Below are 25,945 nucleotides of genomic sequence, written 5' to 3' on the forward strand. Positions count from 1 at the left end.
GACGTTGTTTGTTGTTCAGGAGCGGCTTGACAAGAGGAATACGATATTTGAAGCCCATGTCCAGGATCCGTCTGTGTGTGGTGGCTCTTGATGCACTGACTCCAGCCTCAGTCCACTCCTTGTGAAAGTCCCCAACACTTTTGAATGGCCGTTTCCTGCCAATCCTCTCCAGGCTCTGATCATCCCTGCTGCTTGTGCACCTTTTTCTTCCACACTTTTCCCTTCCACATAACCTTCTATTAATGTGCTTTGATGCAGCACTTTGGGAACATCCAACTTCATTTGCAATTACCTTTTGAGGCTTTCCCTCCTTATGGAGGGTGTCAATGATGGTTTCCTGCACAACTGTCAGGTCAGCAGTCTTTTCCATGATTGTGATTCCTACTGAACCTGACTGATAGACCATTTAAAGGCTCAGGAACCCTTTGCAGATGTTATGGCTTAATTAGCTGATTGGAGTGGGACATTGAGCCTAGAATATTGATCCTTTTCACAATATTCTAATTTTCTGAGATTGTGAATTTGGGGTTTTCATGAGCTGTAAGCCATAATCATCTCAATTATGACAAATCACGGCTTGAACTATTTTGCTTTGCATGTAATGAGTCTATCTCATATATTAGGTTCACCTTTTAAGTTGTATTACTGAAATAAATGAACTTTTTTGCACGATATTGTAATTTTTTGAGTTTCACCTGTAATTCAGCCATAACTGAAGTACGTCACTGAGCAATTGCTTAACTTTTTAGTGATTAACATTTACAAAATGATTTGTAAATGCAGAAATGTTCATTGTTGTTTAAATCTTGTCACTGTTTTTTACTCTTGTATTAAGTATATTTTTAAACAAACAGTGGCTGAAAAATCAGAATTATAAAGATCTATACAAAAAAGTGTTTTTAACTGCCTTTGTATATGGCTATTATTCTCAAGCATGGAAATATATATATGAGATTAATAAATTTTGCCTGAGCAAGAGAATGGCTAGTGGTTATTTTCTATACTAAAAGAAATATTCAATTCTTGTTTTTACTTTTGCAATTTTTATGTTAGGTAAACCATCCTGGGAGCATTTGATGAAAATTGGTACAGAAAATTAAAGCATCCTAAATAAATACTGCTACAGCATTATCAATCACAGAAAAAAAATCCCCTGGATACTAATATAAATCCATCCCCAACCAGAAAAATACACACAATTATATTGGTTAATCTATAATACATCTCTTAACACTGTACAAAGCTTTTGTGAATGAGCCACCCAGCCAAACCACTATTTTATAGAAAATTAAGGGATTTGATAAAAAACAGCCTTGAGTCTTTGACTGAAAGGTAAACCTTTTTAATTTGAATAGATGTCCTCATAAGTATGCCTGAATTACTTACACAGAAACACTGACATATTTTAAGTATTATTACGATATATTCCATTCAAGCTTTAGTTTCAAGAAATATTCAATCAACTGGTTAAACAAGGACAAAATACTTGCAAATCTATTTGGCTTGAATATGTTTTAGTTAGGCACTAAAATCCCTGCAGGTCTTCACTTCTGGGCTTTTGCCTAAGCAAATGTGTCACTCACTTTCTATGCTGAGAATGGTATTCAAGGCAACAGTTTATTTTTCAACGACACACATGGTTAAATACCCAGAATATATATTTTTAATCTCACAACATTTTAAATCATACAAAAGTAAAGAGGATTCCATTTCACAATAATGCAACATTAACAGAACAACTTCTGTGAAAAGCAATTTAAAAAGGCATTTGCTTCTTGAAATACAAACAAAGTATGTGTCACAAATCTTCTTCCTGTTGGCCCAAGGCTATCAGCAATAGAAAAAAAGGAACCACTAAATTCTATGGAGTCCCAAGAGAATAAATAAATGAATTATGGACAATAAATTGCTGCCATTTAAAGATATTGAAGCATGATTAAAAACTGAAAAACTTCTTGTCTATATTTTCATATTTCAGTTTATTGTCCGGCAAGGACTACTACATTTAGAAGATTTCTTAAAAAAAAGCCACTTACTAAGTATGGGATATCAAGAAATGAACTGGCAAAAGAATTAGTTCTCTGCAGTGCTGCAGTTGCCTTAAGAAAAGACTTGCCAGCGTCCTTGTAGATGCTCCTACTGATTTAGAGATGGGAATCTGTACATTCATATAGCAGATGTGACAACAGAAGGGAAAACAGCTACTGTACATCAATTAAGAGGGAATTAAAATAGTCTTCGCAGCAATCCTAATTCTAGCTTGGGAAATGTAAGGTGTTATCAATCATCTGATACATGAATAAAGTTTGAACAATTAGTCAATTTCAGAATATGAAAACATGAAACCACCAGTGAGAAAGCAAATGCTTTTTTTTAACGATGCCACTTTTCACATCAGTATATTTAATTTCTTGCTAGATTGGATTAGTTGCTCAAAACATCAACGTTACCCTGTTCAGTGTTGTTTTCGAAGTGAAATACAGCCAATGCCCTGTTACCTTGCTCCCTTTTTCTCATACTACCTTTTAAAATAAAGCAGGAAGGGTGGCCAGCAGCTGGTCCCGTCTCTTCTGCCCATGACAGCTGTATCCACTTCAGCATAAAGAAAAACAAGGATGCTAAATATACACATACTTCATTAAACAGCAAGGTTTCACAAAGAAAATCTTGTGGTTTTGAACACATAGAGATTGCAAGAGATTTTGAGAATGTTGCATTTCATTCATAGGAGAAATATTCGTATGTTTCTAATTCAAGACAGGAAGAAGCTTCCTTTATGGAGCCAACTGATTTTTCCAGGTTTAACATTCTTTGTGAAACCTCACTTTACATTATTTCACAACCCTTATGTCCCCATTTTACAGAAGTTTAAATATAAAGCACTTAAACATGACAGTCAGTTGATGCAGGGCAAACGTATGTGCTAGCCCCCAAACCAGCATGAGTTTGTCAGCAGAAAATCTTCCTCCACCCTAGACAGGAACAATTGCATAAATGTGTGGGGGGAAATATATATTTGTTCATTTACTTTTTACTTTTTAATTTTTGAAAACTTTCAAACTGGCATGCCACTTTCATTTTAGTACACTTGAGCAAAATGCAGGTCCCACTTTAAGAGTCCTGCATGAGACAAAACTAAACAAAATTCACTGAACTAAAATATTTCTAGGCAGTCTTCAAAATGCATGCAGTTAATGTAGTGAAAGAACACAGATATGACTAAAACGATCTGTGGGCTTATTTGCTTCCTTGCAGATAAGGACACATTATTATAGTAACTGAACAGCCAAGTATATGGACAAATAATCCATCTCTTATTAACTGGGAAAGCTTAAGAGCAATTGCCTCCTCACTAAACATTGTCAAAACTGCAAAACTCAGTAGTTTACTCCACTAGAAAAGTCCAAGTTCTAAAGTAAATGTTGAGGTATATTCCATTTCTTTAAAGATATACTCACATTGTCTCAAGTCAAAAAAAAATGGTTTTAACTCCCCTTTCTCCATACAACATATTGCTAAAGGTACATTTAGCAGCACTTCCCCCCAAATCTTAACCTATCTTTAAAATATTACATTAAAATAATTTCTACAAGCGTCTTGTCAGGAACATGTTAAAAATTTAGAACGGCAGGGGAAAGTAATGCTAATTTGAATAGCCATTACTTGAAACTTGATTAATCAAAATTAACTAATTTTTGGAACTGCCTCCAGACCTACTTCTAACTCCTGGACCAGACCAAATCTTTTTTTTTAAAAAGAAAAAGAAAAACAGGCTAAGTACCAATGCAAACTGTCCGATACCACATTATGGGAATATTATGGATCCTTACCAGGTTGCGAGGTGGTAAACGACTGTTCTTTTAACCCCTACACAACGAAGCCTGGCAGGGCAAGCACCTAAAAGAGAAACTGTCAGAAAAGTTTAATAGTAATGTATAACAGATGTCTTACAATTTTCACATGCATGTTTTTTTTTTAAATACCTGCTGTGCAATTATATTACTATTTGGATGTTAAGTCTCTCTCCAGCGAAGACGTTGACCTTTTATGCATTGTTTTTCACCTTCTTTTTAAGCCACAGAGCGGGCTAGATTTTTTGTTTGTTTGTTTAATCTATTCCCACCATTATTCATTTCACAGGGACCTTAAAAAGCTATTTCTGCCCTTTCGGGCTATTCTTAACCACCACTATCTACCTGCTTTCCATGCTGCAAGTTCAGTGACAAGAGCCATTTTTGATCAATGCGCCTGCAGAAAGCATTTCAGCCACAACACTGCTGGGCGTCCTGGACGCCACCCCACACACCAACACAACAAGATGATGCTCCAACACACAAAAAGGGGGAAGTTTTGCATTCCTTCCCCCACTCCCTCTTCCACTAAGCAAAGGCGGCTCTAACCAAGCCAGCTTTCTCATCACTTTCCCCATTTATCTCTGGTTTCTTTTCTTTTTTTAAATTATTTTATTTTACAATCCTCTTCCTCTCCTCTGTTTCTCTCTTTCTCTCTCTTAACTGCATCCTCCGCTAGCAACCCCTGGGATGATGGCAGCAGGCAGACACCGGGAGTATTTTTTATTTTTTTTAAAGTTCTGCGTAGGCCCGAAGAAATGGAAATACTTGACCCTACATTTTGGAGAGCAAGGAGGAAGCAGCAGGAGGAGGAAGAAGAGATGAGGAAGAAGAAGCGGCCGGCAAAGTCTCCAAGCTGGCCGCCCGCTTGGCGCAGAGAGAGCAAAACTCCACCGAAAGGTGGTCGCGGTCCACGTGGAGGCAAACGCCGCCGGGGCTGGACGACGACGACGACGACGATGGGGGGAGCTTCTCCGCCGGTTCTTCCGCCGGGATGGGGAGCGCGTAGTCGTGGTCGCCGTTCTCTCCGAAGGCTCCGGCCGCCGTCGGTTGGAAGAGGCTGGTGCTGATCCTCATGCGGAGGCCCAGGCTGCCGGCCCCGTCTCCGGCCAGGCGTCCGAGCAGGCGGCCCAAAGCGCTCTGGTTCGCCAGCACGGCCCTCAAGTAGCCCGTCTCCCGCTCCAGGTCGCGCAGGCGGCGGCAGAGGCCCCGGTTGCGGTCGCGCAGCTGCCGGTTCTCGGCCGCCAAGCCTTGCAGGCGGTTCTCCAGGCCTTGCACGTAGAGCTTCTTCTTCTGACGGTTGAGACGAGCCGCCGCCGCCGCTTTCAGGCGGTTGCTGCCCGGACGCGTCGTCCTAGAAGAGCTTGAAGGCCGAGCCGCCTCGGCCGACGGACTCGCCCTGCCCCAGGCCGGAGGAGAAGCCTCGCCGCTCACCGCCGCCTCCAGCCAAGCGTCCAGCTCCAGCCCCGCGGGGAAGAGCAGCTCGCCCTCGTCCGGCTCCTCCAGGGAGTCTTCGGCCATCGCCGTCGCGGCTTCCGTCTCTTCCTCAGGCCGCCGTTCGGCTCCCGGGCTTGGAAACGAGCAGGCCGCGACCGGCTCTCCGGGTTTTACCTGGCCCGACGAGGCCGCTAAGAGCTGGGCCAGGCTGTGGCGCATAATAGCGGAGGCGGCGGGGCCCAGCCGTTGCCCCGGATCCTTCCAAGGCGGGCCCGGTTGCAATGAGGCCTCGCGGTCAGGCTGGCCTCAGCGCCGCTCTCCCCGAAGAGGATGGGGGGAAGGGGGAAAGAGATGCGGCGGCGGCCACCTTCGCCTCAGGCCTCGCCCGTTTTTTTTCCTTCACGCGGCGGCCTTCTCGCCCCCTCACACAGGGCACGCCTGCGCGCGCTCTGGCGCTCGCTCTAAGCATTCTGGGAGTAGAAGTCCGGGAAAGGGTGGGGGAGGCGTGGCTTCAAGCGGGCTGCTTGATTTAACGCAGAGCCTGTTTAGAGTGCTGCGTAAAATGGTGGGCTGAGGTTGCGGGTTTGGTCTGGAAAGTTTTGGAGTAGTAAGAGATTCGGGGAAAGGTGGCTTTCTAAAGTCGTCCCGAGCTTTGCAGCTCACATCGGTAACTCTGCCTGGTGCCAAACCCCGGTTGATCCGTTTTGTCCCGAAGGTGGTTTTTCAAAAGGCAACTGGACTTTCTTTGTTCTTCAGAAAATCTTTCTTTCTTTCTCTCTTTCTTTTTCTTTCCTTCTCTTTCTTTTTCTTTCCTTCTCTTTCTCTTTTCTTTCTTTTCTCCTCTCCTTTTCTTTCTCTCCTCTCTCTCTCTCTTCCTTTTTCTTTTTTCCTTTTTGTCTCCTTTCTCTTTCTCTTTCTTTCTCTTTCTTTTTCCCTTTTCGTCTCCTTTCTCTTTTTTTCCTTTCTCTTCTCTTTCTCTTTCTTCCTCTCTCTTTTTCCTCTCTTTCTTTTTCCCTTTCCCCCTCCTTTCCCTCTCATTTCTTTCTTTTCTTCTCTCTTCTCTCTCTCCCTTTTTCTTTCTCTCTTTCTTTCTTTTTCCCTTTTTGTCTCCTTTTTCTTTTTCTCTTCTCTATCTTTCTCTTTCTCTCTCTCTCTCTTTCTTTTTCCCTTTCCCTCTACTTTCCCTCTCCTTTTTCTTTCTTTCTCTTCAGAAGTTACAGGTACTCCAACACTGAAGGCTTTTAAGAAGGGACCGAACAACCATTTGTCTCTAAAATGCTATAGCATCTTCTGCTTCCGCAGGGGGTTGGAATAGAAGACCTCCAAAGTCCTTTCCAACTCTGTTATTCTGTGATTTCCTTGAAAACATTTCACTTCTCATTCGAGAAGCTTCATCAGAGCTGAAGAAGCTTTTTGGGTGAGAAGTGAAACATCTTCAAGGAAAAACAAAGTCCAGTTGCCTTTTGAAAAAAAAACAAAACGCCATGCTCGTTCTGGAGCAGGGGTCTCCAAGCTTGGCAACTTTAAAACTTGTGGACTTCAACTCCCAGAATTCTTCAGCCAGCAAAGTTGACTAAGGAATTATGGAAGTTGAAGTCCACAAGTCTTAAAAGTTGCCAAGGTTGGAGACCCCTGTTCTAGAGAACTGAGGATCTCCATAGATGTTTGGATACTGTTCGTTGAACCAGCCACAATGGTTGGATTAAGGCAACAGGCCAAAGTTAAACCATAAAGCATGAATAATAATGTCTAGAATCTTATGTTGCCCCGGCATGGCTGTTTCCACAATTAATGTTTGATTTTATCATTATATTATGGTTTTCATGTTGCTTTTATTTTTGATTGGAACCAACTCCAAGTTGGTTATAAGATGGGCAGCTTGGAGAATATTTGTAAGGTTGGAATGAAAGGTCCTTGATGCTGTCTGAACTTGGTGGGTTTTCTTGCAGATGTTTCATTACTCAAGACTGGGAAACATCATCACCTAGTGCAGTGGTTGCCAACCAGTGGCCAGGGACCACTGGTGGTCCGCGAGAAAATTTTGGTGGTCCTCAGAGAAATATCACCCCCAAAGCATTCCCCGAAGCAATTAATTCAGGTTGTGTGGGAACACAAGGCTTGCGTCGCTTGCATTGTGAATAACATTAGGTAGTGAGGGAAGGGGTGAAAGGGCAGAGGGGGGGAACTTGCCCCACTCGCCCCATGTGCCTCGCCTGGCCACTGGGTGCTTCTTTCCGCTTCTTTCTTCTGCTTTTGGCTGCACACAAGGAAAGCAGCAAAAGTCTTTCTCTCCCCCAAACTCAGTCAGAAATGAGTCTTTGGGACCCTGCAAGGCATCCTGCTCCAAGAGGCTGCACCGGCAAAGACTCATTTCTGGTCGAGTTTGGGGGAGAGAAAGAAAAACTGCTTCTGCTGCTTTCCTTGCATGAAGCCAAAAGTGTGTGTGTGTGTGTGTCTCTCTCTCTCTCTCTCTCCCTCTCCCTCCCTCCCTCCCTCTCCCGGAGACATTATCTTCCGATCCCAAATAAAGAATGATTGATCGGTAGAAAAATGGGGTGAGGAATTTTCCTGCAGACTTTTTGGGGGATTTTCCCAGAGTCTCTGGTCCACGGGATTTAAAATTATGAGTTTGGTGGTCCCTGAGGTCCAAAACGTTGGAGACCCCTGACCTAGTGAACACTGATGATGTTCTCTATTTTGGGTAATGAAACATCTGCAACAAACCAGCCATAAAATTAGCTACCGGTTTATGCGAACTGGTAGCATTCCCCCCTCCTGAACAGTATCTACTCCTTGGTAGGTTTTCCTAACATCCACCCAAAATCTATCTTCTCAACCTCAATTGATCTAGAATTAGGATTACAAGTAGTCCTCAATTTATGATCCTAAAAAGTGTTAATAAGCAAGGTGATTGTTCAATGAGTCATATCTGACTTTACGGCCTTCATTACCATGATTGTTAGCAAATCATTGCCCTTGTTAATCAAATCCCATGGTCCTTAAACAAATCTGGCTTCCCCCATGGAAATGGCTTGCCGGAGGCCAGCCAAGAAGGTCGCTTGTAAAGAATATATAGAATTCTTTATTGGCCAAGTGTGATTGGACGCACAAGTCACATGACCCCAGGACCAGCCACATGCTGGTTGCCAAGTGCCCAAATTCTGATCATGTGACCATGGGGATGCTGCCACAGCCCTAAGTGCGAAGACCTGTTGTATCTTCAATCCGTCACTAAACGAATGGTTAAAAGTCGAGAACCACCTGCCGCAGCATCTTAAAATGCATTTAATGTCACCCAAGCGACTCCCAGACAAACATAAACATGTTAGACGTGGCACAAGGCTTAAATGCAAAATCTCTGCACTTTAGACTGGAAAGTATTATTACCGTGACACATTTATTTGAAAGTTATTCTAAATATTCAACATCTCTCTGGGATGAGTGGTCAATATTCCAATTGCAACAACCTATGAGTAATCCATCTATTTAACTCTAAATAAAAGATGTTATAGTTAGCAACTACAATAGCAGGGAAACAAGCATCCCCCATATCTGTTAAAAGGCGAATCTTTCTTAAAAGAAGGCTTCAGATGGACAGGAATACTTAAATGTGCCCGTTACGCCATAAAATGGCGTAATTTGGTATTTAACTCTTTCTCTTTGTTCAGCAGTTCGGTGCTGTGTTTTCGGTAAGCTTCGAAATGCATCCGGAGCTCGGAGTAGGCTTGTTCTGCCCCCTCAAGACGCCGCTTTAAATCTCTAACTCGGAGGTTACTATCCACCATTGCAGCTTCTGTCTCAAACTGCAGCTCGGCGGCCTGCTTGGCCTTCTCCATATCCTCCCCCTTCTTCTCCAGCTGAAGGATTTCCCGTTGCTTTTCCTGAAGCACCTTGCCTCTCTCCATCGCCAGCTTCAACAAGTCCTCTTTCTCCTTTGTGAGGACATCTAGCTTAACTTGCAGGCTGCTCTCCGTTTCTCTTAGCTGCCTCTCTGTGTGTTCCAGTTGGTCAAGGATCGGTTTTTGCTTCTTCTGCAGGACGTCCAGTTGCCTTTTCAAGGAGTCCATCTCCTTGGTGTAGACTCTGGTTTGTTCCCTCTGGCCTTCCAGAAGTTCTTTCTCTCGTTCTTCGGCTGAACGACAGCGCTGTTGATAAGTCTTCTTCAAGGCCTCCATATCTGTGGAAACTTTCTTGAATTCAGAAGAAAGCCGGGCCAGTTCTACTTCTTTATCTTTCAAAGGTTGGCTGAAGAGGCTTTCGTTTTCTTGACGCAGGCGGCTGTTTTCTTCCCGGAGCTGCTTATTTTGCCGTTTGTGCTCGTCTTTGAAGCGGATCATTTCTTCGTGGTTGGCAGCCAAGTCCATAAAACGCTGCTCCAGGTGCTGGATGCGCCGTGTCTGATTCTCCAGCCGCAAAGAGTCCTCTGCTCTCGCCTGCTCCAGCTCGGCATTGATCTGTTCCAGCGTCTTACAGCGCAAGAGTTGATCGTCAGCTCTCTTCTTGAGGATACAGATCAGCTGAGACTGTTCGTTGAGGCGCGAACGTAACAGGGCCTTCTCGCCCTTCTCCTCATCAGAAAGACCATGGAGCTTCTCCAACTGGTCGAAAGGATCCCCCATGCTCCATTCTAGTTCTCCTTCCATATCTTTGGATATTTGGGGGTTCTTCCCGTCCTGAGGCATATCAAGAAAACAATTTTTTTTTCCTTGCTGTTCTCAGCACACATTGCCCAGTGGCTTTCCTCAGGTGAACATTCAAAAATTCTGCTCTTCAGAAGTTCAATGGATCCAAATGACAGTTGGTGGAAAAATTCCAAGAATTCTGTGACATCACAAGCTTAGAAGGCCCCGGTTGTCCAGAACTGACATAGTTTTCTGCTATCTCTTGATCTTATTTGCACTGTCACCTCCATTTGTGCTCAATAGAGAAACGAGGTAAGTCTTCAATCTACTCAGGAACAAAGAGACAGCCGGAAATCAAGCCATATCTAGTAGATTTTAAGTTGAGTCAGTTCTTGGTATCACTCAATTCACAATAACACCCTAAGAATAGCCAAGTGTTCATTTTTCAGCTGGCGCCTTCACAAATCCTGAAGAAAAACACGAATCATATTTTTCAAGAGATGCTTTTGCGGCCTTCTTAAATCTGTTTATTTAAAGAGACAAGAGAAAGCAGAAGGTGACTGTGCTTCCTCGATTCCTCTTAATTCAAAAGCTGCATTGCCTCCATTTCAAGGTGTCCAAGTACTCTGGGTTTTCTATGGAATACAGGTAGTCCTCGACTTACAACAGTTCTTTTAGTGACCATTCAAAGTTACAACGGCCCTGAAAAAAGTGACTTATGACCATTTCAGCATCCCCATGGTTAAGCATCCCCATGATCAAAATCCAAATGGTTGGCAACTGACTCATATTTATGACAGGTGCAATGTGCCAGGGTTGCGCGATCCTCTTTTGCAACCTTTTGACAAGCAGAGTCAATGGGGAATCCAGATGCATTTAACAACCGTGTTACTAATTTAACAATTGCAGTGATTCACTTAACATGGCTGAAAGATCGTAAAATTCACTTCACAACGGTCTCAGCCAAGATAAATTTTGCACTCAATTATGGTCGTAAGTAGAGGACTACCTGTATATACATAAAGTTCTTAAAGGATTACCAACTTTCACAAATATCTATTCAAAAACACCCCACTCTACTTATTAGGATTTTTCTCTACTTCGTGAGTGCCGAGTAACTCTGGGAATAGGGGAAATTATTGTCGCTTTCTTTCTACATCTAGCTTGAGGTTTTCTATCCAAACTCTAATCAAATCCGACTCTGTATAGTTTTCAAACTATAAAGATGCCACCCACTGAAGCTCTACTCAGGAAGAGGATTAAGGACTAAAGGGGTGGGAAAAAACCCTTCAAGGAGACAATATATTGTGTAGTTTGGATTTTTTTAAAAAATAAGGGGAAGGTAAGCTCCAGATAAATTTCACCATGCAACTTCCTCTCCTAGCAAATATTTAACTTTTTTTTTAACCAAGTCTAATGTGTAGTAGACTCCCTTATTCAACAATCAGAGATTCCATTCAATCAATATATATTATAATGGGGGAGGGAGCTAAGTTTTTGTCCTTTGTCACATTTATTCTTTAATCCTAGCTTAGTTAAAAAGGTATTTCTAGGTAAAACAGTGTGTGTGTTAAAAACCAAAAATGGGTACTATAGATAATATAGTACTCTTTCCTAGAATCAGTATAATAGAGAATTATGGTAGGAAACACACCATCATGTTATCTAGACCAGGGGTCTCCAACCTTGGCAACTTTAAGACTTGTGGACTTCAACTCCCAGAATTCTGGGAGTTGAAGTCCACAAGTCTTAAAGTTGCCAAGGTTGGAGATCCCTGAACTAGACTACCTATTTACAATGAAAGAAAGCATCTGGTTTAATTAGAGTAGATGAAGCTTACGAAAGGAAGCACAGGGGGGGGAAAACCATAAAAGTCCTTCACGCTCACAAAGAATATAGAACTCAGGATAATAGGACTGGAATGGACCTTGGAGGTCTTCTAGTCCTATTATACCATTTCAGACAAGTGACTGTCCAACCTCTTCTTAAAAACTTCCAGTGATGGAACACCCAACAACTTCTGGAGATAAGTCGTTCCACTGATAAACTGTTGTCACTGACAGGAAATTTCTCCTTAATCTGAAATTTCGAATTAAATTTGAAGAACATTGAATACTCTCATAAAATTAAACAATAAGACCTGGACATGAGACTAATAAACATTAACGCAAACTCATCTGATTGTATACGCGTCTCCATTTTTGCCACCGTCGTCCGAGCTACAGGTCCTGGATTTGGTCATTCTTACACATTTCCGTTCCATTTGAAGAATCATTCGAAAGAAAGTTTACCTTCCATCAGTAAACTCACTCCTTACCAGGTTTTTAATTCTCTGACTCTCTTGGACTGACACTCCTCCCGCGTTTGCATCTCCCTGGAAACCGAGACTGCAACACACGTCTAGCTTTTTCCTTTTAGAGCCTGAGGCTTTGTCTTGCTTTCAGAAGAAACCCTCCAAAGGGGTGTGTGAAAGTTTTGGTTTTCCCTACATGCAGCAGACATTTGTTTCCTTTCTGGAGAAGCTTCAAAACATGTTTTATCTCTACCGCACCAGAGGGTGACTCTTGAAGACTACTGCTGACCCGACAATTAATTAAGAAAGTAATGAAACACTGAAACATAAAGCTGGCAAAAAAAGATAACCTTTTTGGTAACTGTGGATACAGATGCCTTACAATTTAAATGGGCGCCCCTGTCCATATCTATTTAAAAGCCAGCCCTGCTACGATCAATGGAACTTATTGAGGATCAAATATTAAGAGTGCAATCTTTAAGGCCTTGCGCGGAATTGAATTCTACTGAATTCTGTGGAATAAACTGCAAGGCAATAAATTGCAAGTTTGCAAGATCTTCTGAAACGCTGAGATTGCAACTGATTCAGAATGACAGAGTTGGAAGGGACCTTGGAGGTCTTCTAGTCCAGCCCCCTGCTCCAGCAGGAAACCTTGTATCATTTCAAACAAATGCTTGTCCAATCTCTTCTTAAAAACCTCCAGTGTTGGAGCATTCACAACTTCTGGAGGCAAGTTGTTCCACTGATTAATTGTTCTGACTGTCAGGAAATGTCTCCTTAGCTCTAGGTAGCTTCTCTCCTTGATTAGTTTCCATCCGTTGATTCTTGTTCTACCTTCAGGTGCTTTGGAGAATAGCTTGACTCCTTCACCAACATAAATCTTCAACCGATAATCATTTAGCTCTGGGGTCTTCAAACTTGACAGCTTTTGAGACTTGTGGACTTCAACTCCCAGAATTCCTCCTCCAGTCATGTTAGTTCAGGAATTCTGGGAGTTTGAAGTCCACAAGTCTTAAACTTGCCAAGTTTGAAGACCCTTAATTTAGCTTATTTAGTGAAATCCTTTTATTCATTTTCATGGTCAATTTAAAAGACCACACAGGACAACTGCGCATTAATTAAATACATTTCATGTTTTAATACATACAGTGTTTATTAAAGATTAAAAGAGTTTAATTTAAAACTCAGTACCAGGTGATAAGTAGACACATGTTTTATGGTGGTAGCATCCAGCAAAAAGCAAGGTCAAGTTATATACAGCATAAAGATGCCCCCTGCTGAAATTTAACTGATGGAAGAGTTGATCAGCCTAGACATTCTTCTCTGTATCATTCTGGCTCTTCTCTCCAGCAAACTCCAGCAAATCATATCAACTGGAAGCAATTTATAAGGGTGTTATTTTTATTTCGTCATTTTTGCTACCATCAGCATCCGGAGTGGCAGTGTGTCTTCTACCCAAGTGTTGGGAGAGTTGATCATTCTTTCCCATAAGGTGGCTTCATCTAAAGTAGAGTCCATCCAATCCACTACAGTGCCATAGCTTTTGCCTAATAAAAGTGTTTAAATAAACAAGATTAGCAGCAAATATTGATTAGTTATCTGCATGGTAATACAGGTTATCTTCAACTTACAACCATTTGTTGTAAGTTTAAAGTTACAACAGCACTGAAAAAAGTGACTTATAACCATTTTTCCACACTTCCACAGAGAGAGGGAGAGGGGGGAGGGAGAGAGGGGGAAGAAAGAAAGAAAGAAAGAAAGAAAGAAAGAAAGAAAGAAAGAAAGAAAGAAAGAAAGAAAGAAAGAAAGAAAGAAAGAAAGAAAGAAAAGAAAGAAAGAAAGAAAGAAAGAAAGAAAGAAAGAAAGAAAGAAAGAAAGAAAGAAAGAAAAGATACAGAGAAGAAGGAAGGAAGGAAGGAAAGAGAAAGGTACAGAGAGCAAGAAGAAGGAAGGAAGGAAGGAAGGAAGGAAGGAAGGAAGGAAGGAAGGAAGGAAGGAAGGAAGGAAGGAAAGAAAAAGAAAAGAGATAGAGAGGAAGGAAAGAAAGAATAAGAAAGAGGAAAAAATGATAGAAACTTATACCTGTTCCAAGTCCTATTCTAAGTCCTCCTAGGAAATGGTTGGCAAGTTTGTTATGATCCCAAACAGTAAGTTCCACGCATGCTTCTTTCAAGTCTTCAGGTTTGAAGCCATCATAAACCATGGTGTGATTAAAGATGGGATTTGTCGTCTTCGCAATAGCTCTCGTTTTCTGACGGCTCTTTCTGCTTGTATCCGGAAGAACGGTACTTTGGACAACAAAGACAAAACAAATGATACCCATGACACTTTAGATCAGGGGTGTCCGACCTTGGCAATTTTAAGACTTGTGGACTTCAACTCCCAAAATTCCTCAGCCATCCATGCTGTCTGGAGAATTCTGGGAGTTCCAGTCCACAGGTCTTAAAGTTGCTTAAAGTTTAGATAGTATATTTTATAGCAATACTACACTGCTATATGAAAGCAAAGAGAGGAAATTGCTATTTCTCATATCTAAGAGGAAAAAAAATTTGAAACAATAAACAATAAAATGCTGTTATAAAATCTTAGTTGACTGATTGTCTAGTTTGCAGAATGCTTTTTGTCCTCCAATTGCTACTTTGCCCTGCTATGCAGTGCCACTAACTATTTTATTTGGCTTTATTATGTTTTATTAATTGATCCAATCTCTACCCTTCTCATCACACCTTAAGTGACACAGGGCACTTTACAAAATACCGTAAAATAATATAAAACCATGACTAAAAAGCACAGTGAAGAACACTGTTAAAAAAACAAGGTTAAAATTTACAAAAAAAAACAAAACTCAAAAAGTTAACGAGGCTGAAAGGTTAACAAGGAGAGTCGGTTCAAATCCCAACTTAGCCATAAATGCCAGGTGGATGATTTTCAGCCAATCCACCATGAATATTAATCCCGTCTTGGCCACGAAAGCCAGCTGGGTGACTTAGGGCCAATCACTGTCTTTCAGCCCAGCCCACACTACAGGGTGGTTGTTGCAGGGAAATCAAGAGGAGGAAGGTGTGTGGAATATGTTCGCTGCCTTGGGTTATTAGTACCTGGCAGTGTTGGCTGAACACAGGTATGGAAAATGTTGATCAGCAGATACAACTTTTCTAAGAGTTCAGCCATAAGAATGAACAGAAGCCCAGAAAGTAATGACTCTGAGATGATGTCAGCTTTACCAGGAAGACCAGACAGGAATTATTATTATTATTACCTTTATTGTCAGAGTACAACATGTGTACATTGAGATTGGCTGAGCCTCCCTTCGTGCACCCCCACCCCACCCAACACAACTCACGGTGAGGACAGAAGTACCTAACCCAGTCCCAATCTTATTACACGATGTGACCTTGTTGCACAACACTAGTCTGTGTTATTTTCCGTTCAGAAGTCTGACAGCCCACAGGTAGAAACTGTTCTTCAGCCTGTTGGTACGGCTGACTATGCTTCTATATCTCCTACCCGATGGTAAGGAGAGTGAAGAAGTGCTGACCGGGGGGTGTGAGTCGTCCCTGAGAATTTTCCTCACTCTTCTAAGGCAGCGAGTCCCAGCGAGGTCATCTAGTGGTATCAGGGGACAGCCCTGTCAAGCCAGCATACCACACCATAATGCAGTATGTGAGGACACTTTCTATTGTGGATTTTCTATGGTTAAAAGGAGGTCATCAGTCGTCGTTCCACTTTATTCTTTCACAAGACCCTGAGGAAATGGAGTCTCTGTTGGGCCTTTCTGGCCACCTGGGTTGTGTTGATTTTCCAGGTGAGATCTTCGCTGAGGTGGACTCCCAGGAATTTAAAAGAGGAAACTCTCTCCACGCAGCCCCCCCCCCTCGATGTAAAGTGGGGCGGGTTCCTCTCTCTTCTTCCGGAAGTCTAACACCATCTCCTTTGTCTTGCTGATGTTTGGGTGCAGGTTACACAGCCAGGTAAACTAACTCTATTTTATTGTAAAGCTACATTAACTGAATCGAAGGAGCCTGAATGTATAATTCTCCCATCTCCTATAAATCCCAATAACATAGGAAGAGTCTCTCTGCTCCACCTCCTATGCAGTTCTGGCCTGTGCTTCCTCTTATCTGACCATCCCCTAAGGAAGCGTCTCTTTGCCTGGTTTTCCAAGCTCATTCCCACATACAGGTAGTCCTCGACTCGCAGCCATTGGTTCAGTGACCATTCAAAGTTACGACGACACTGAAAAAAGTAACCTATGACCGTTTTTTTTCACATTTACAACGGTTGCAGCATCCCCCCTGATCAGAATTTGAATGCTTGGTAACGGACTCATATTTATGACTGTCGCCGTGTCCTGGGGTCAGGTGATCCTCCTTTTGCAACCTTCTGAAAAGCAAAGTCGACGGGGGAGCCGGATCCACTTTACAACTGGTACTACTAACTTAAACAATTGCAGCGATTCACTTAACAACCGTGGCAAAAAAAAAAGTCGTAAAATGGGGGCAAAGCTCATTTAACAACTGTCTCACCTAGCCACAGAAATTTTAGGCTCAGTTGTGGTTGCAAGTCGAGGACTACCTGTAGAGATAGGTGTGGTTGAAGTTTCCAGTTCCTTCTCAGAAGGACTTCCTCATTCAAATGGGGGTGGCAATAACAAGAACCAACCAATGCAGAAAAGCTAGATTTAATAAGGGCTTCCTAATGTTCTTGCAGTGGCGCAGCGGTTAGAGTGCAGTACTGCAGGTTGCTTCTGCTGACTGCCAGCTGCCTGCAATTTGGCAGTTCAAATTCCACCAGGCTCAAGGTTGACTCAGCCTTCAATCCTTCCGAGGTGGGTAAAATGAGGACCCAGATTGTTGGGGGCAACATACTGACTCTATAAACCACTTAGAGAGCACTGTGAAGTGGTATATAAGTCTAAGTGCTATTGTTAAGTGAGTGGGAAGGAAGGAAGGAAGGAAGGAAGGAAGGAAGGAAGGAAGGAAGGAAGGAAGGAAGGAAGGAAGGAAGGAAGGAAGAAGGGCGAGCCATGGTGGAACAGTGGTTACAATGCAGCACTGCAGGCTAACTCTACTGACCTCAGCAGTTTGATCCTGAATGGCTCAAGGCTAATTTAGCCTTCCCTCCTTCCGAAGTGGGTAAAATGAGGACCCAGACTGTTGGGAGCAAGAGGCTGACTCTGTAAACCGCTTAGAGAGGCCTGTAAAGCACTGTGAAGCGGTATATAAGTCTAAGTGCTATTGCTATTGTGTGATTTCCGTGGTGGTTTTCCAAGGGCTCTACTGCAGTATGTTATGACTGCAAAACTATAATGGAGAATTCCCAACCACCCTCAATAAGTTCTGTTCCAAAACACAGTTGTCACTCACACTGGTACCTATTTTGCACATTCACTGTACTTAAAAAGGTAAAGATAAAGGTTTCCCCTGTCCAGTCACGTCCAATCCTAGTGGGCAATGCTCCTCTCCACTTCCTAGCTGAGGGAGACGGCATTGTCAAGATGCTTCCTTGGTCATGTGGCCAGCATCATTACATACCGAGCTGCATGAAACGCTGTTTCCTCTGCACCAAAGGGGTACCTATTTATCTACTCGCATCTGCACGCTTTCAAACTGAGACAAGCAACGGGAGCTCACCCGGTTGTGCAGTGCTCGGGTCTCAAACCATGGCTGTCAGCTGACAAGTTCAGCATCTTTAACTGCTGAGACATCGTGCTCAGTGATGTACTTACCACTTCACAAAGGAATTGAGTTTTGGACCTCTGAGGACAGGCAGGTCATTGCATTGTTTCACCCAAATGTGAACTTCACCGGTAGCTGGAATCTTTTTGCCTTTAAAAGAGAAACGTATATAACAGATGGTTAACAGAAGGCTTCAAATAACAGTTTTATCTTTGGGTCACCTATTGATTGCTTTTTTTATATGAAGCAGAATATAACAAGAGTTGGAAGGGACCTTTGAGGTCTTCTAGTCCAACCTCCTGCTTAGGCAGGAACCCTATACTATTTCAGACAAATGATTGTCCAATCTCTTCTTTAAAACTTCCAGTGTTGGAGCACTCACAACTTCTGGAGGCAAGTTGTTCCACTGATCTATCGTTCTGTCAGTAATAGTAAACAGATGGTGGGTTGATTTAACTGATAAATTGATTTCCACATCAAGGATATCTAGTACTTTTATTAAATATAGATGGGAAAGTTTATAATTACTTGCAGACCTATTAGGCAGGGGTGGGATTCAAATTTTTTAACAACTGGTTCTGTGAGCGTGGCTTAAGTGGTGGGAGTGTCTTGGTGGTCATGTGACTGGGTGGACATGGCTTGGTGGTCATGTTATTGGTTGGGTGTGGCCAACTCAACATCACTCACATTGAGGCACTCATCTCCTCGCCTGGCCTCTCATGACTGTGGGGATGCTGCAACAGTCGTAAGTGTGAAAAATGGTCATAAGTCACTTTTTTCAGTGTCATTGTAACTTTGAATGGTCACTCCACACAAGCAAAGTACTAGCAAAGAAGGGGGAAAAAACTCCAGAGAAGCTCCGGAGACAGGAAGTCTAGTCCTACCAAGAATGTAATAAGGGTTAAGGAAGAGGCCGTTTCTGTAAGCAACACCAGAATGTTTCCTTCCTGCCTTCCTAACAGGATTAGGCCAGTAATTTCTTCTAACAACTGGTTCTCCGAACTGCTTGTTCTAACAACTGGTTCAAGCGAATAGGTGCGAACCGGTAGAATCCCACTCCTGCTGTTAGGTAAAGCAAAGAGAATGTACCAGATATTTTCAATATACTTTTCAGCATCAGCCAGGATGGACATTATATGTTTAATGTCATTTTAACAATGTATTCGCTATTTGTTGTGTTCTTTTATACACATGCTTTTTATTGTTAGTATTTGAAGATGCTAAGGATATCTTATTTGATCAGGTGACCATGGGGATGATTCAAGGGTCGTAAGTGTGAAAAACAATCATCATTCACTTTTTTCAATGCCGTTGTATAACTTTGAATGGTCAGTAAATGAACTGTTGTAAGTCGAGGACCACCTGTACAAGCAAATAAATATATACAGTATATCTCTGTGTGTGTGTGTCTATATATCTGTATCTATATATCTATATATCTTTGTATCCAAGGCTGCTACGGGTCGTCCGGGTTTGTCCGGCAAACCCGTAGCTAATATTATGGCTGGTTCAGCGAACCGGCAAATCCCACCCCTGGCTGGCCCCGCCCAGCACCTCCCAGCCAATCACCTCCCAGGAGTCTCCATGTGGCCCATTTTGGATGCGAGATAAATGCGGGACCCACGCAGAGGTTCAGGGGGAAATAGAGGCCTCACGGAGGCTCCGGAAGGCTGGAAATGGGCCCATTTCCAGAGAGCCTCCGGAGCCCAGGGAAGCCATTTTCGCCCTCGAAGAAAGCCTCCGGAGCACGGGGAGAGCGAAAACACCCCACCCACCCCTGCTGTGGTGGAGGAAGCTGATTAGGCCACGCCTACCATGGCCACGCCCACCCAGCAACCGGGCAGAGAACCAGTTGCTGAGTTTTTGAAACCCACCCTCCTTTATACACACACAGGTGCGCGCACCCAGAAAGACAGATACACACACAAAACTGGAATACTTACCTCCAACAGGCTGTGGGACATACTGGAGAGCTATCTTTATCTCCCCTCTGTTTTCAAGCTCTAATCCTTTTAAGGGAGTCTTCACCATTTGGAAAAAGAAATGAAGAAATAAACAGCCAATGCTTATGAGAAGCTTAGTGCACATCGCTCTAGATACTTTTTTTAACTTTACATACCTATTCATCAAACAGAATGGCCCAAAGAAGTATAACCAATCACTGGAAGTTTGAAGGGGCCACTGAAGCTCTTACAATCAGCTATGTAATGTGACCGGCTATTTCGTTTTTCCAGAACAAAAATTCTCCACCACAAAGCCAATATACTGTATTTGTTTAGATTCTCACGCCCATAAGCTTTACAAAGGCCAACGGTCACAGAGGTTTTGTACTTCAGGACATAAAACATGATTTAGGTGACTTTTTTTATATTCCTTGTAATATCTGGGAAGATTCCAAAGTTGCTTTTTCAAGAGACAACTGGACTTCTTTGAAGACCTTTTGCTTCTCATCCAAGAAGCTTCTTCAGCTCTGACTGGAGGGTGGGGAATGGAAGGAATTATACTCCTTGCGGACAGCTGGTCATTTGCATCCTTTTAGAGAGTTGTTGAGGCTATTTGGAGGTTTGTCTGTGTCATCGGGGTCACCTGAGTGGTGGAAAGCGGTGTGCAGCCTTCTTGGAACTGCTGAAAGGACCGTGTTGTAGACTGGAGATAGATGATATTGTATCTCTCCCACTCTGTTGACTAGCTGTCTGCAAGGAGTATAAATCCTTCCATTTCCCACCATCCAGTCAGAGCTGAAGAAACTTCTGGGATGAGAAGCAAAAGGTCTTCAAAGAAGAACCAGAAAGTCCAGTTGCCTCTTGAAAAAAAAAAAAAAGCACCTTTGGGACAATCATGACCTGGATGACTGAGAATCTCCATAGACATTTGGGAAGATTGTGCTATGCCTGGGGGTGTATATGGGCAAGGTGAAGGCTGAAGAACATTTAGCTCATACTTAGGAAATCAAAACTTACCCTTGGTTTCAGTGGGTACCAGATCATTTGTTTGTTCTGACTATCCTTCCAGTCCCAGTTTGCCAAATCCAGCTCCACTTCACCCAAGAAACTATTCCGCCCAAAAGTATCGTGATGCCAAACTGAGATATTCAACCTTTGATTCTCCAAAACAGCTTTGTCTATTTTATACTGCAGAGAAACAAACAGACATGAAACATAGTTAAGATGAAGTCTCTTTCACCTTAAACCTATGATTTGTAGACACTTCCTAGCAATTTTCACGGTGACATTAGCATCCTGCCATCAACAGTCGCAGGTCAATATTGGAATGTGCTGAAATGTGTAGATTGACATTTGAAATAAGAGAACAAGAGGATAAACAATTTTATAAAATTTGGGACCTTTTCTATCAATGGTTGGATGATAAAATACAATAATAGAATATTTAGAATTTTAGATAATAATGAATATATAAAGAGATATTTTTTTTCTTTTTTATTTAATATCATATTTATAAAATGTCTTCAGGATAGATTTGGTATGATTATATGATTTGTTATAAAATAAATTAAGTAAATTATAGTTATCTCATCAAGTATGAATGAATAAAATCATAGTCAAATGATTGTTTGATAGTTATACTAGGGTATATAATTTTTGATTGATAATATGAGTTATTATGTAATGTAACTGTAATTGAGACTACGAAATGAATGCACAAAAACTGGTAAACCAACCGACACACTGTTTGTATATTTATGAAAGAAAGCTGGATGTTTTTATGTTTTGTTTGTTTGTTTGTTTTTAAAAAACTAATAAAATTGTTTTCAAAAAAACAGTCTCAGGTCGAGTGCTTAGGGGTAGCTCATGAGCAAAATAGGAGCAGTGTTAGAAATTACAGTTTTGGTCACCACAATGCAAGAAGATGTTGAGACTCTAGAAAGAGTACAGAGAAGAACAGCAAAGATGATTAGGGGACTGGAGGCTAAAACATATAAAGAATGGTTGCTGGAATTAGGTATGTCTACTTTGACGAAAAGAAGAACCTGGGGTGACCTAATAGCAATCTTCCAATATTTGGAAGATTATAGAGAAGAGCAGGGGTGGGTTTGGTGACTACGCGCAAAGCAGCTGAGGTTGAAAAAGCAGGAAATAAAGGACAGCCAAAAGCCTGGGTGGATGGGCGGGTCGACCAAACAGCAGCAAACACAGAACCGGTTTGGTGTCTGCTGGTCTTCAAAGCTACCGGTTCTATAGAGCCAGGCATAACCGGTAGCATCCCATCCCTGGAGAAGAGTGGTCAATTTATTTTCCAAAGTACTTGACAGCAGGACAAGAAGTAATAGATGGAAACTAATCAAGGAGAGATCCAACCTAGAAATAAGGAGAAATTTCCCGGCAGCTAGAACAATTAGTCAGTGGAACAGCTTGCCTCTAGAAGTTGTGGGTTTTTCTATCACTGGAGGTTTTTAAGAAAAGATTGGGCAGCCATTTGTCTGAAATGGTATCAAGTCTCCTGACTGAGCATGGGGTTCAATCACTAGAAAGCCTCCAAAATCCCTTCCAACTCTGTTATTCTGTAATTTTTTAAATTTTGCTTCTGTGCTCCTAACTCTATTGTTTTGGAATATGTGACTTTTCTTTTAGTTATTGTAGCTGGTTATTCCTGGCAGACCTACTCTTCATCTTCAAATCAACTTCATTCAATGATTCCAATAAGTCTAACCCAAGAATAATATTATAGTCCTTTGTTAGTTCAAGATCTGGGTGTGAATAAAATTGCCCCAAATCTGATGATATTGCTAAACCTTGCAAAAGAAAATGTTTTTAATATTCCCAAGATCTCATGTGACCACCATTTCACAATATTGCACACGATATTTCTTCAATTTTCTGATAAAAGCTGCGGAAACGTCACAAGGTTTCAGCTTTTTCTACCACTGGATGATGCCTATTCATCATAGTTTAACTTTTATTGTTGATCCAGGATTCTGTCCATTTTGATTTCTTGTATTTGCTACTCTGTTGCTGTGTTGTGATTTTAATTAGGCACCTACATTAGTCCTTGGGAAATGCAGCAGGGTAAAAACAAAGGAAATAAAATTAAGGCATTTAAATGAAAACACGAGAGACTTTGCAGATACAGTACGTATGGTTGATGGCATTTATGTTATTGACGGGTTACGGACCATTGACGTTGCTTCTGATAAACTCCATAGATTTTCTACATGAGAAGCCTACTATTGACTCCCACAATAGGCAGTCTTCAACTTACAACTATAACTGAGCCCCAAACTTCCACTGCTAAGCGAGGCAGTTGTCAAGTGAATAATTGCTCCCATTTTACAACCTTTCCTGACACAATCGCTGCAGTGGTTAAGTTAAGAGCATGGTTGTAAATTGCTTGTCAGGATCACAATCACATGGTCCTTGTTTTCTGAGCTTGGTTTTCTTGCAGACTTTTCAGTGCCCAACTAGGTAACATCATCAGTGCTGGTAGGGAGTGGGGTTTGCTCTCAGTTTATATTCTACCTAGGGCTTGACCTAGTCAGTGTTGGGTGGGGATGGTCTTACAGGTTCTTTGGTTGGGCTGTTTACTGTTGGCTTGTTTGGTAGTTCTTTGATTGGGGTATTGTTGATTTCTCGATCGTTGGTCTGGTTTAAATCTTTGGAGTTTAATCTAAGCTCATCTGGGTGAACCCCTCATTCCAGAAACAAAGAGCAAGTTGAAAGTTACCCGCAATATCTCATTGTATACAGGATTCAGTGTCTTCTTCTTCACAGATGTCTTTCTTTTGCCCAGTTTATGTTTTTCTGGTAGCAGGTAACTCTTCACATATCTAAAAAGGTTCCAAGGCCAAAGATGAGAAGACAAGAGTCAGAGTACGGTTTCCAGTGAAGGTCAGTATCTATCTAAAAACCCTCGATTAGATTATGTTTAAGTTTCTCTTTAAATAAAATTAAAAAAAACCTATGACTTTGTTACAAACTTCTTCTAAGAACTGAAATATGAAATATTTGTTACTACTATTTTTTTCCTCTACAAATTCCTTTCAGCCCTATTTGGGTTTCAACATTTACTGAATTTTAGAAACCGATGGCAGAAAAAGACCCAATGATACATTAAGTGTGCCTTTCAAGTTTTTTGTTTTTATTTTCTTTTTAATTTATTTATAAATTTTAATTATTTATTTTATTACCAGGAGACTGAGAGTTCTAGTCCTGCCTTAGGCATGAAAGCCGGTTGGGTGGCTTTGGGCCAATCACCAGGAGACTGTGAGTTCTAGTCCTGCCTTAGGCATGAAATTTAGCTGGGTGGCTTTGGGCCAGTCACCAGGAAATGGTGAGTTCTAGTCCCGCCTTAGGCATGAAAGCCAGCTGTGTGACTGGGCCACTAACTTTCTCTTAGCCTAACCCACCTCACAGGATTATAGCGGAGAAAATAGGAGGAGAAAGGCGCACAGGATATGTTCGCCACCTTGAGTTATTTATAATAGTAATAAAGATGCGATACAAACAAACAAGTAACTAATGCAAGTAATATAGCACAGTTCTTGTTTTTTGTTTTTTTTTAAAGAAATGACTGTTTCAGGTTCTCTCCTTCGATTGCACTTACGGATCTGAACGTTGCCTTTTTACGTCTGCAATTGCCAAATCCTTGCCCTGGGCAATAAAAATATGGAACTCCTTCAACTGTTCCACATAGTCAATGGCAAACTGGAGATTCCCTTTCACATCCACGTTGCCAAAATCTCCACTGTACACACTCATCATACTGGTGCTCACCTGCAGATATCCAAAAGGAAGAGAATAAATGCTTTTAAAAGGGGTGAGTTCCTTGGTGTTTCAGCACAGGAAAGACACTGAAGCAGAGAAGAAAAATCCATCTCAGAACGCGATAGAAAAGTAGGGAAGAACAGCTGAGAATCTCTTTGCAGATATTATTCAAAGGGAGATATAATCCACCAGTTCAAATAATGCATGCTCTTTCTTTAGTAAGCAAAAATCATTAAGAGTGCTCATGCAAAGGATAATTTTATACAGCAGAATTACCCAGCAGAATTATTACAGAATAATTACCCTGCAGAAAATACCGTGTTTCTCATATAAGGTCTTTTTTTTTTTTTTTTTTTTTTGAGCCCCGAAAAAACGGCTAGGCCGTCTTTTCGGGGGTGACTTAATCCCCCCCCCTTGCATCCTCAGGCGGGCGGGCAGCGACTGCTTGGATGTTGAGCTCGGCGTTGGTGGGGCACTTCGTATTGGGAGACCTTCTGCCACTGTTGCTTTCTCCCCATGCCACCGTGGCGTGTGGCGTTTGGCGCAGCCATGTGGCTTTTGGCGCAACCACACGGGGCTGGCCAGGGCTCCTCCTGCAACCGAAGCCCAGCGGAGACACTCGGCTTCAGGCGCTCCTGTCGCCACCTTCCCGGGGATCGTTCGAAGGCAAAGCCCATTCATTTAAAAATGATGCCCTACTACGACAAAGCCTCCCCCTGCCCGAGAGGGGCAGCACAGGATTGGCCCACCCCAGGAGAAGCGCCCAGCCGCCATCCCTGCCTGGCGCCAGGAAGAATGCGAAGAGCTTCGCCTGGGGCGCCCAGCGCAGCTGACAGGCAGGCCCTCCTGCCTGTTGGTGGAGCTCTGGCCAAGGCAGCGAGCGCCTCCCTGCCGGGCCCTCCACTCATCCCGCCAGGGCCGCGCTGGAGCCGGGGCAGGCTGGGCAGAGCCAGGAAAGCAAGCCACGGGTACGCGCCCACCTGCTAAGCGAAAGAGCCAGGCCGACCCGAACTTGGCTTCCCAAGTCCCCTCCAGCCCGACCCCGAAGGGGCCACCAGGAGAGGCCGCCCGAGGCAGTGATAGCGCCCACCCATCCGTGGCGCTATCACTGGCCCACGCCAAGGCGACGGCCCACGCCACGTCCTCTGAGCTAAGCCCCACTGAGTGAGCGCCTCTGCCCGATACTCATGCCGCTGCAGCATTTGGAGCTGCCGGCACATTTGGAGATGCATGGAGATGGGGACGGTCTGGGCAAGGGGTGGAAAGGACGGGCGGCTTCAGGCTCTCTCCGCCAGACCCGCTGGCCAGGGAAGCAGCGCTGCCGTCACCTCGCATCCCTGTCTGT

General features: G+C 42.7%; 3 protein-coding genes across 27 annotated transcripts in view; all 3 read right to left on the bottom strand.

The window, feature by feature from the left end:
* Positions 1-1,326: 1,326 nt before the first annotated feature.
* On the bottom strand, positions 1,327-5,746 carry CREBZF (CREB/ATF bZIP transcription factor). Of its 2 annotated transcripts, none has more exons than XM_026680501.2 (3): positions 4,630-5,746; positions 3,831-3,909; positions 1,327-2,592 (listed from the first exon to the last, which is right to left on the bottom strand). In XM_026680501.2, the coding sequence occupies exons 1-2, from the start codon at positions 5,505-5,507 to the stop codon at positions 3,861-3,863; spliced, it is 927 nt and encodes a 308-aa protein (XP_026536286.1). In that variant the 5' UTR covers positions 5,508-5,746; the 3' UTR covers positions 1,327-2,592; positions 3,831-3,860. The 2 variants fall into 2 exon arrangements, with proteins under 2 accessions (XP_026536286.1, XP_026536285.1); XM_026680500.2 differs by having other exon boundaries at positions 1,327-2,972; positions 4,630-5,741.
* Positions 5,747-8,684: 2,938 nt separating this feature from the next.
* Positions 8,685-12,372, bottom strand: CCDC89 (coiled-coil domain containing 89). The gene is made up of 2 exons (XM_026680510.2): positions 12,228-12,372; positions 8,685-10,433 (listed from the first exon to the last, which is right to left on the bottom strand). The coding sequence occupies exon 2, from the start codon at positions 9,968-9,970 to the stop codon at positions 8,906-8,908; it is 1,065 nt and encodes a 354-aa protein (XP_026536295.2). The 5' UTR covers positions 9,971-10,433; positions 12,228-12,372; the 3' UTR covers positions 8,685-8,905.
* A 945-nt stretch (positions 12,373-13,317) lies between these two features.
* SYTL2 (synaptotagmin like 2) overlaps positions 13,318-25,945 on the bottom strand; it is an 80,368-nt gene continuing 67,740 nt past the window's right edge. For all 24 annotated transcript variants that reach the window (XM_087966052.1, XM_087966045.1, XM_087966043.1 and 21 more), the window contains 7 exons: positions 24,440-24,609; positions 23,561-23,663; positions 20,842-21,012; positions 19,825-19,903; positions 17,932-18,031; positions 14,286-14,491; positions 13,318-13,750 (listed from right to left, as the gene is read on the bottom strand). In XM_087966052.1, coding sequence (XP_087822178.1) covers positions 13,605-13,750; positions 14,286-14,491; positions 17,932-18,031; positions 19,825-19,903; positions 20,842-21,012; positions 23,561-23,663; positions 24,440-24,609 — 975 coding nt within the window. In that variant the 3' untranslated portion in view covers positions 13,318-13,604. The remainder of the gene's footprint in view (positions 13,751-14,285; positions 14,492-17,931; positions 18,032-19,824; positions 19,904-20,841; positions 21,013-23,560; positions 23,664-24,439; positions 24,610-25,945) is intronic.

This window comes from Notechis scutatus, chromosome 5 (genome assembly GCF_049901735.1).
Source record: "Notechis scutatus isolate UNSWTSFEM ecotype Mainland chromosome 5, rNotScu1.2, whole genome shotgun sequence".
NCBI lineage: Eukaryota > Metazoa > Chordata > Lepidosauria > Squamata > Elapidae > Notechis > Notechis scutatus.

Excerpts from the sequence above, each read along its gene's own strand:
- CREBZF (XM_026680501.2), bottom strand. The coding sequence starts at position 5,507 with ATGCGCCACAGCCTGGCCCAGCTCTTAGCGGCCTCGTCGGGCCAGGTA. Across the intron at positions 3,910-4,629 it reads TCCTCCTTGCTCTCCAAAAT|TTTCTCTTTTAGGTGCTTGC; the intron begins GTAGGGTCAAGT and ends CTTTTCTGACAG.
- CCDC89 (XM_026680510.2), bottom strand. The coding sequence starts at position 9,970 with ATGCCTCAGGACGGGAAGAACCCCCAAATATCCAAAGATATGGAAGGA.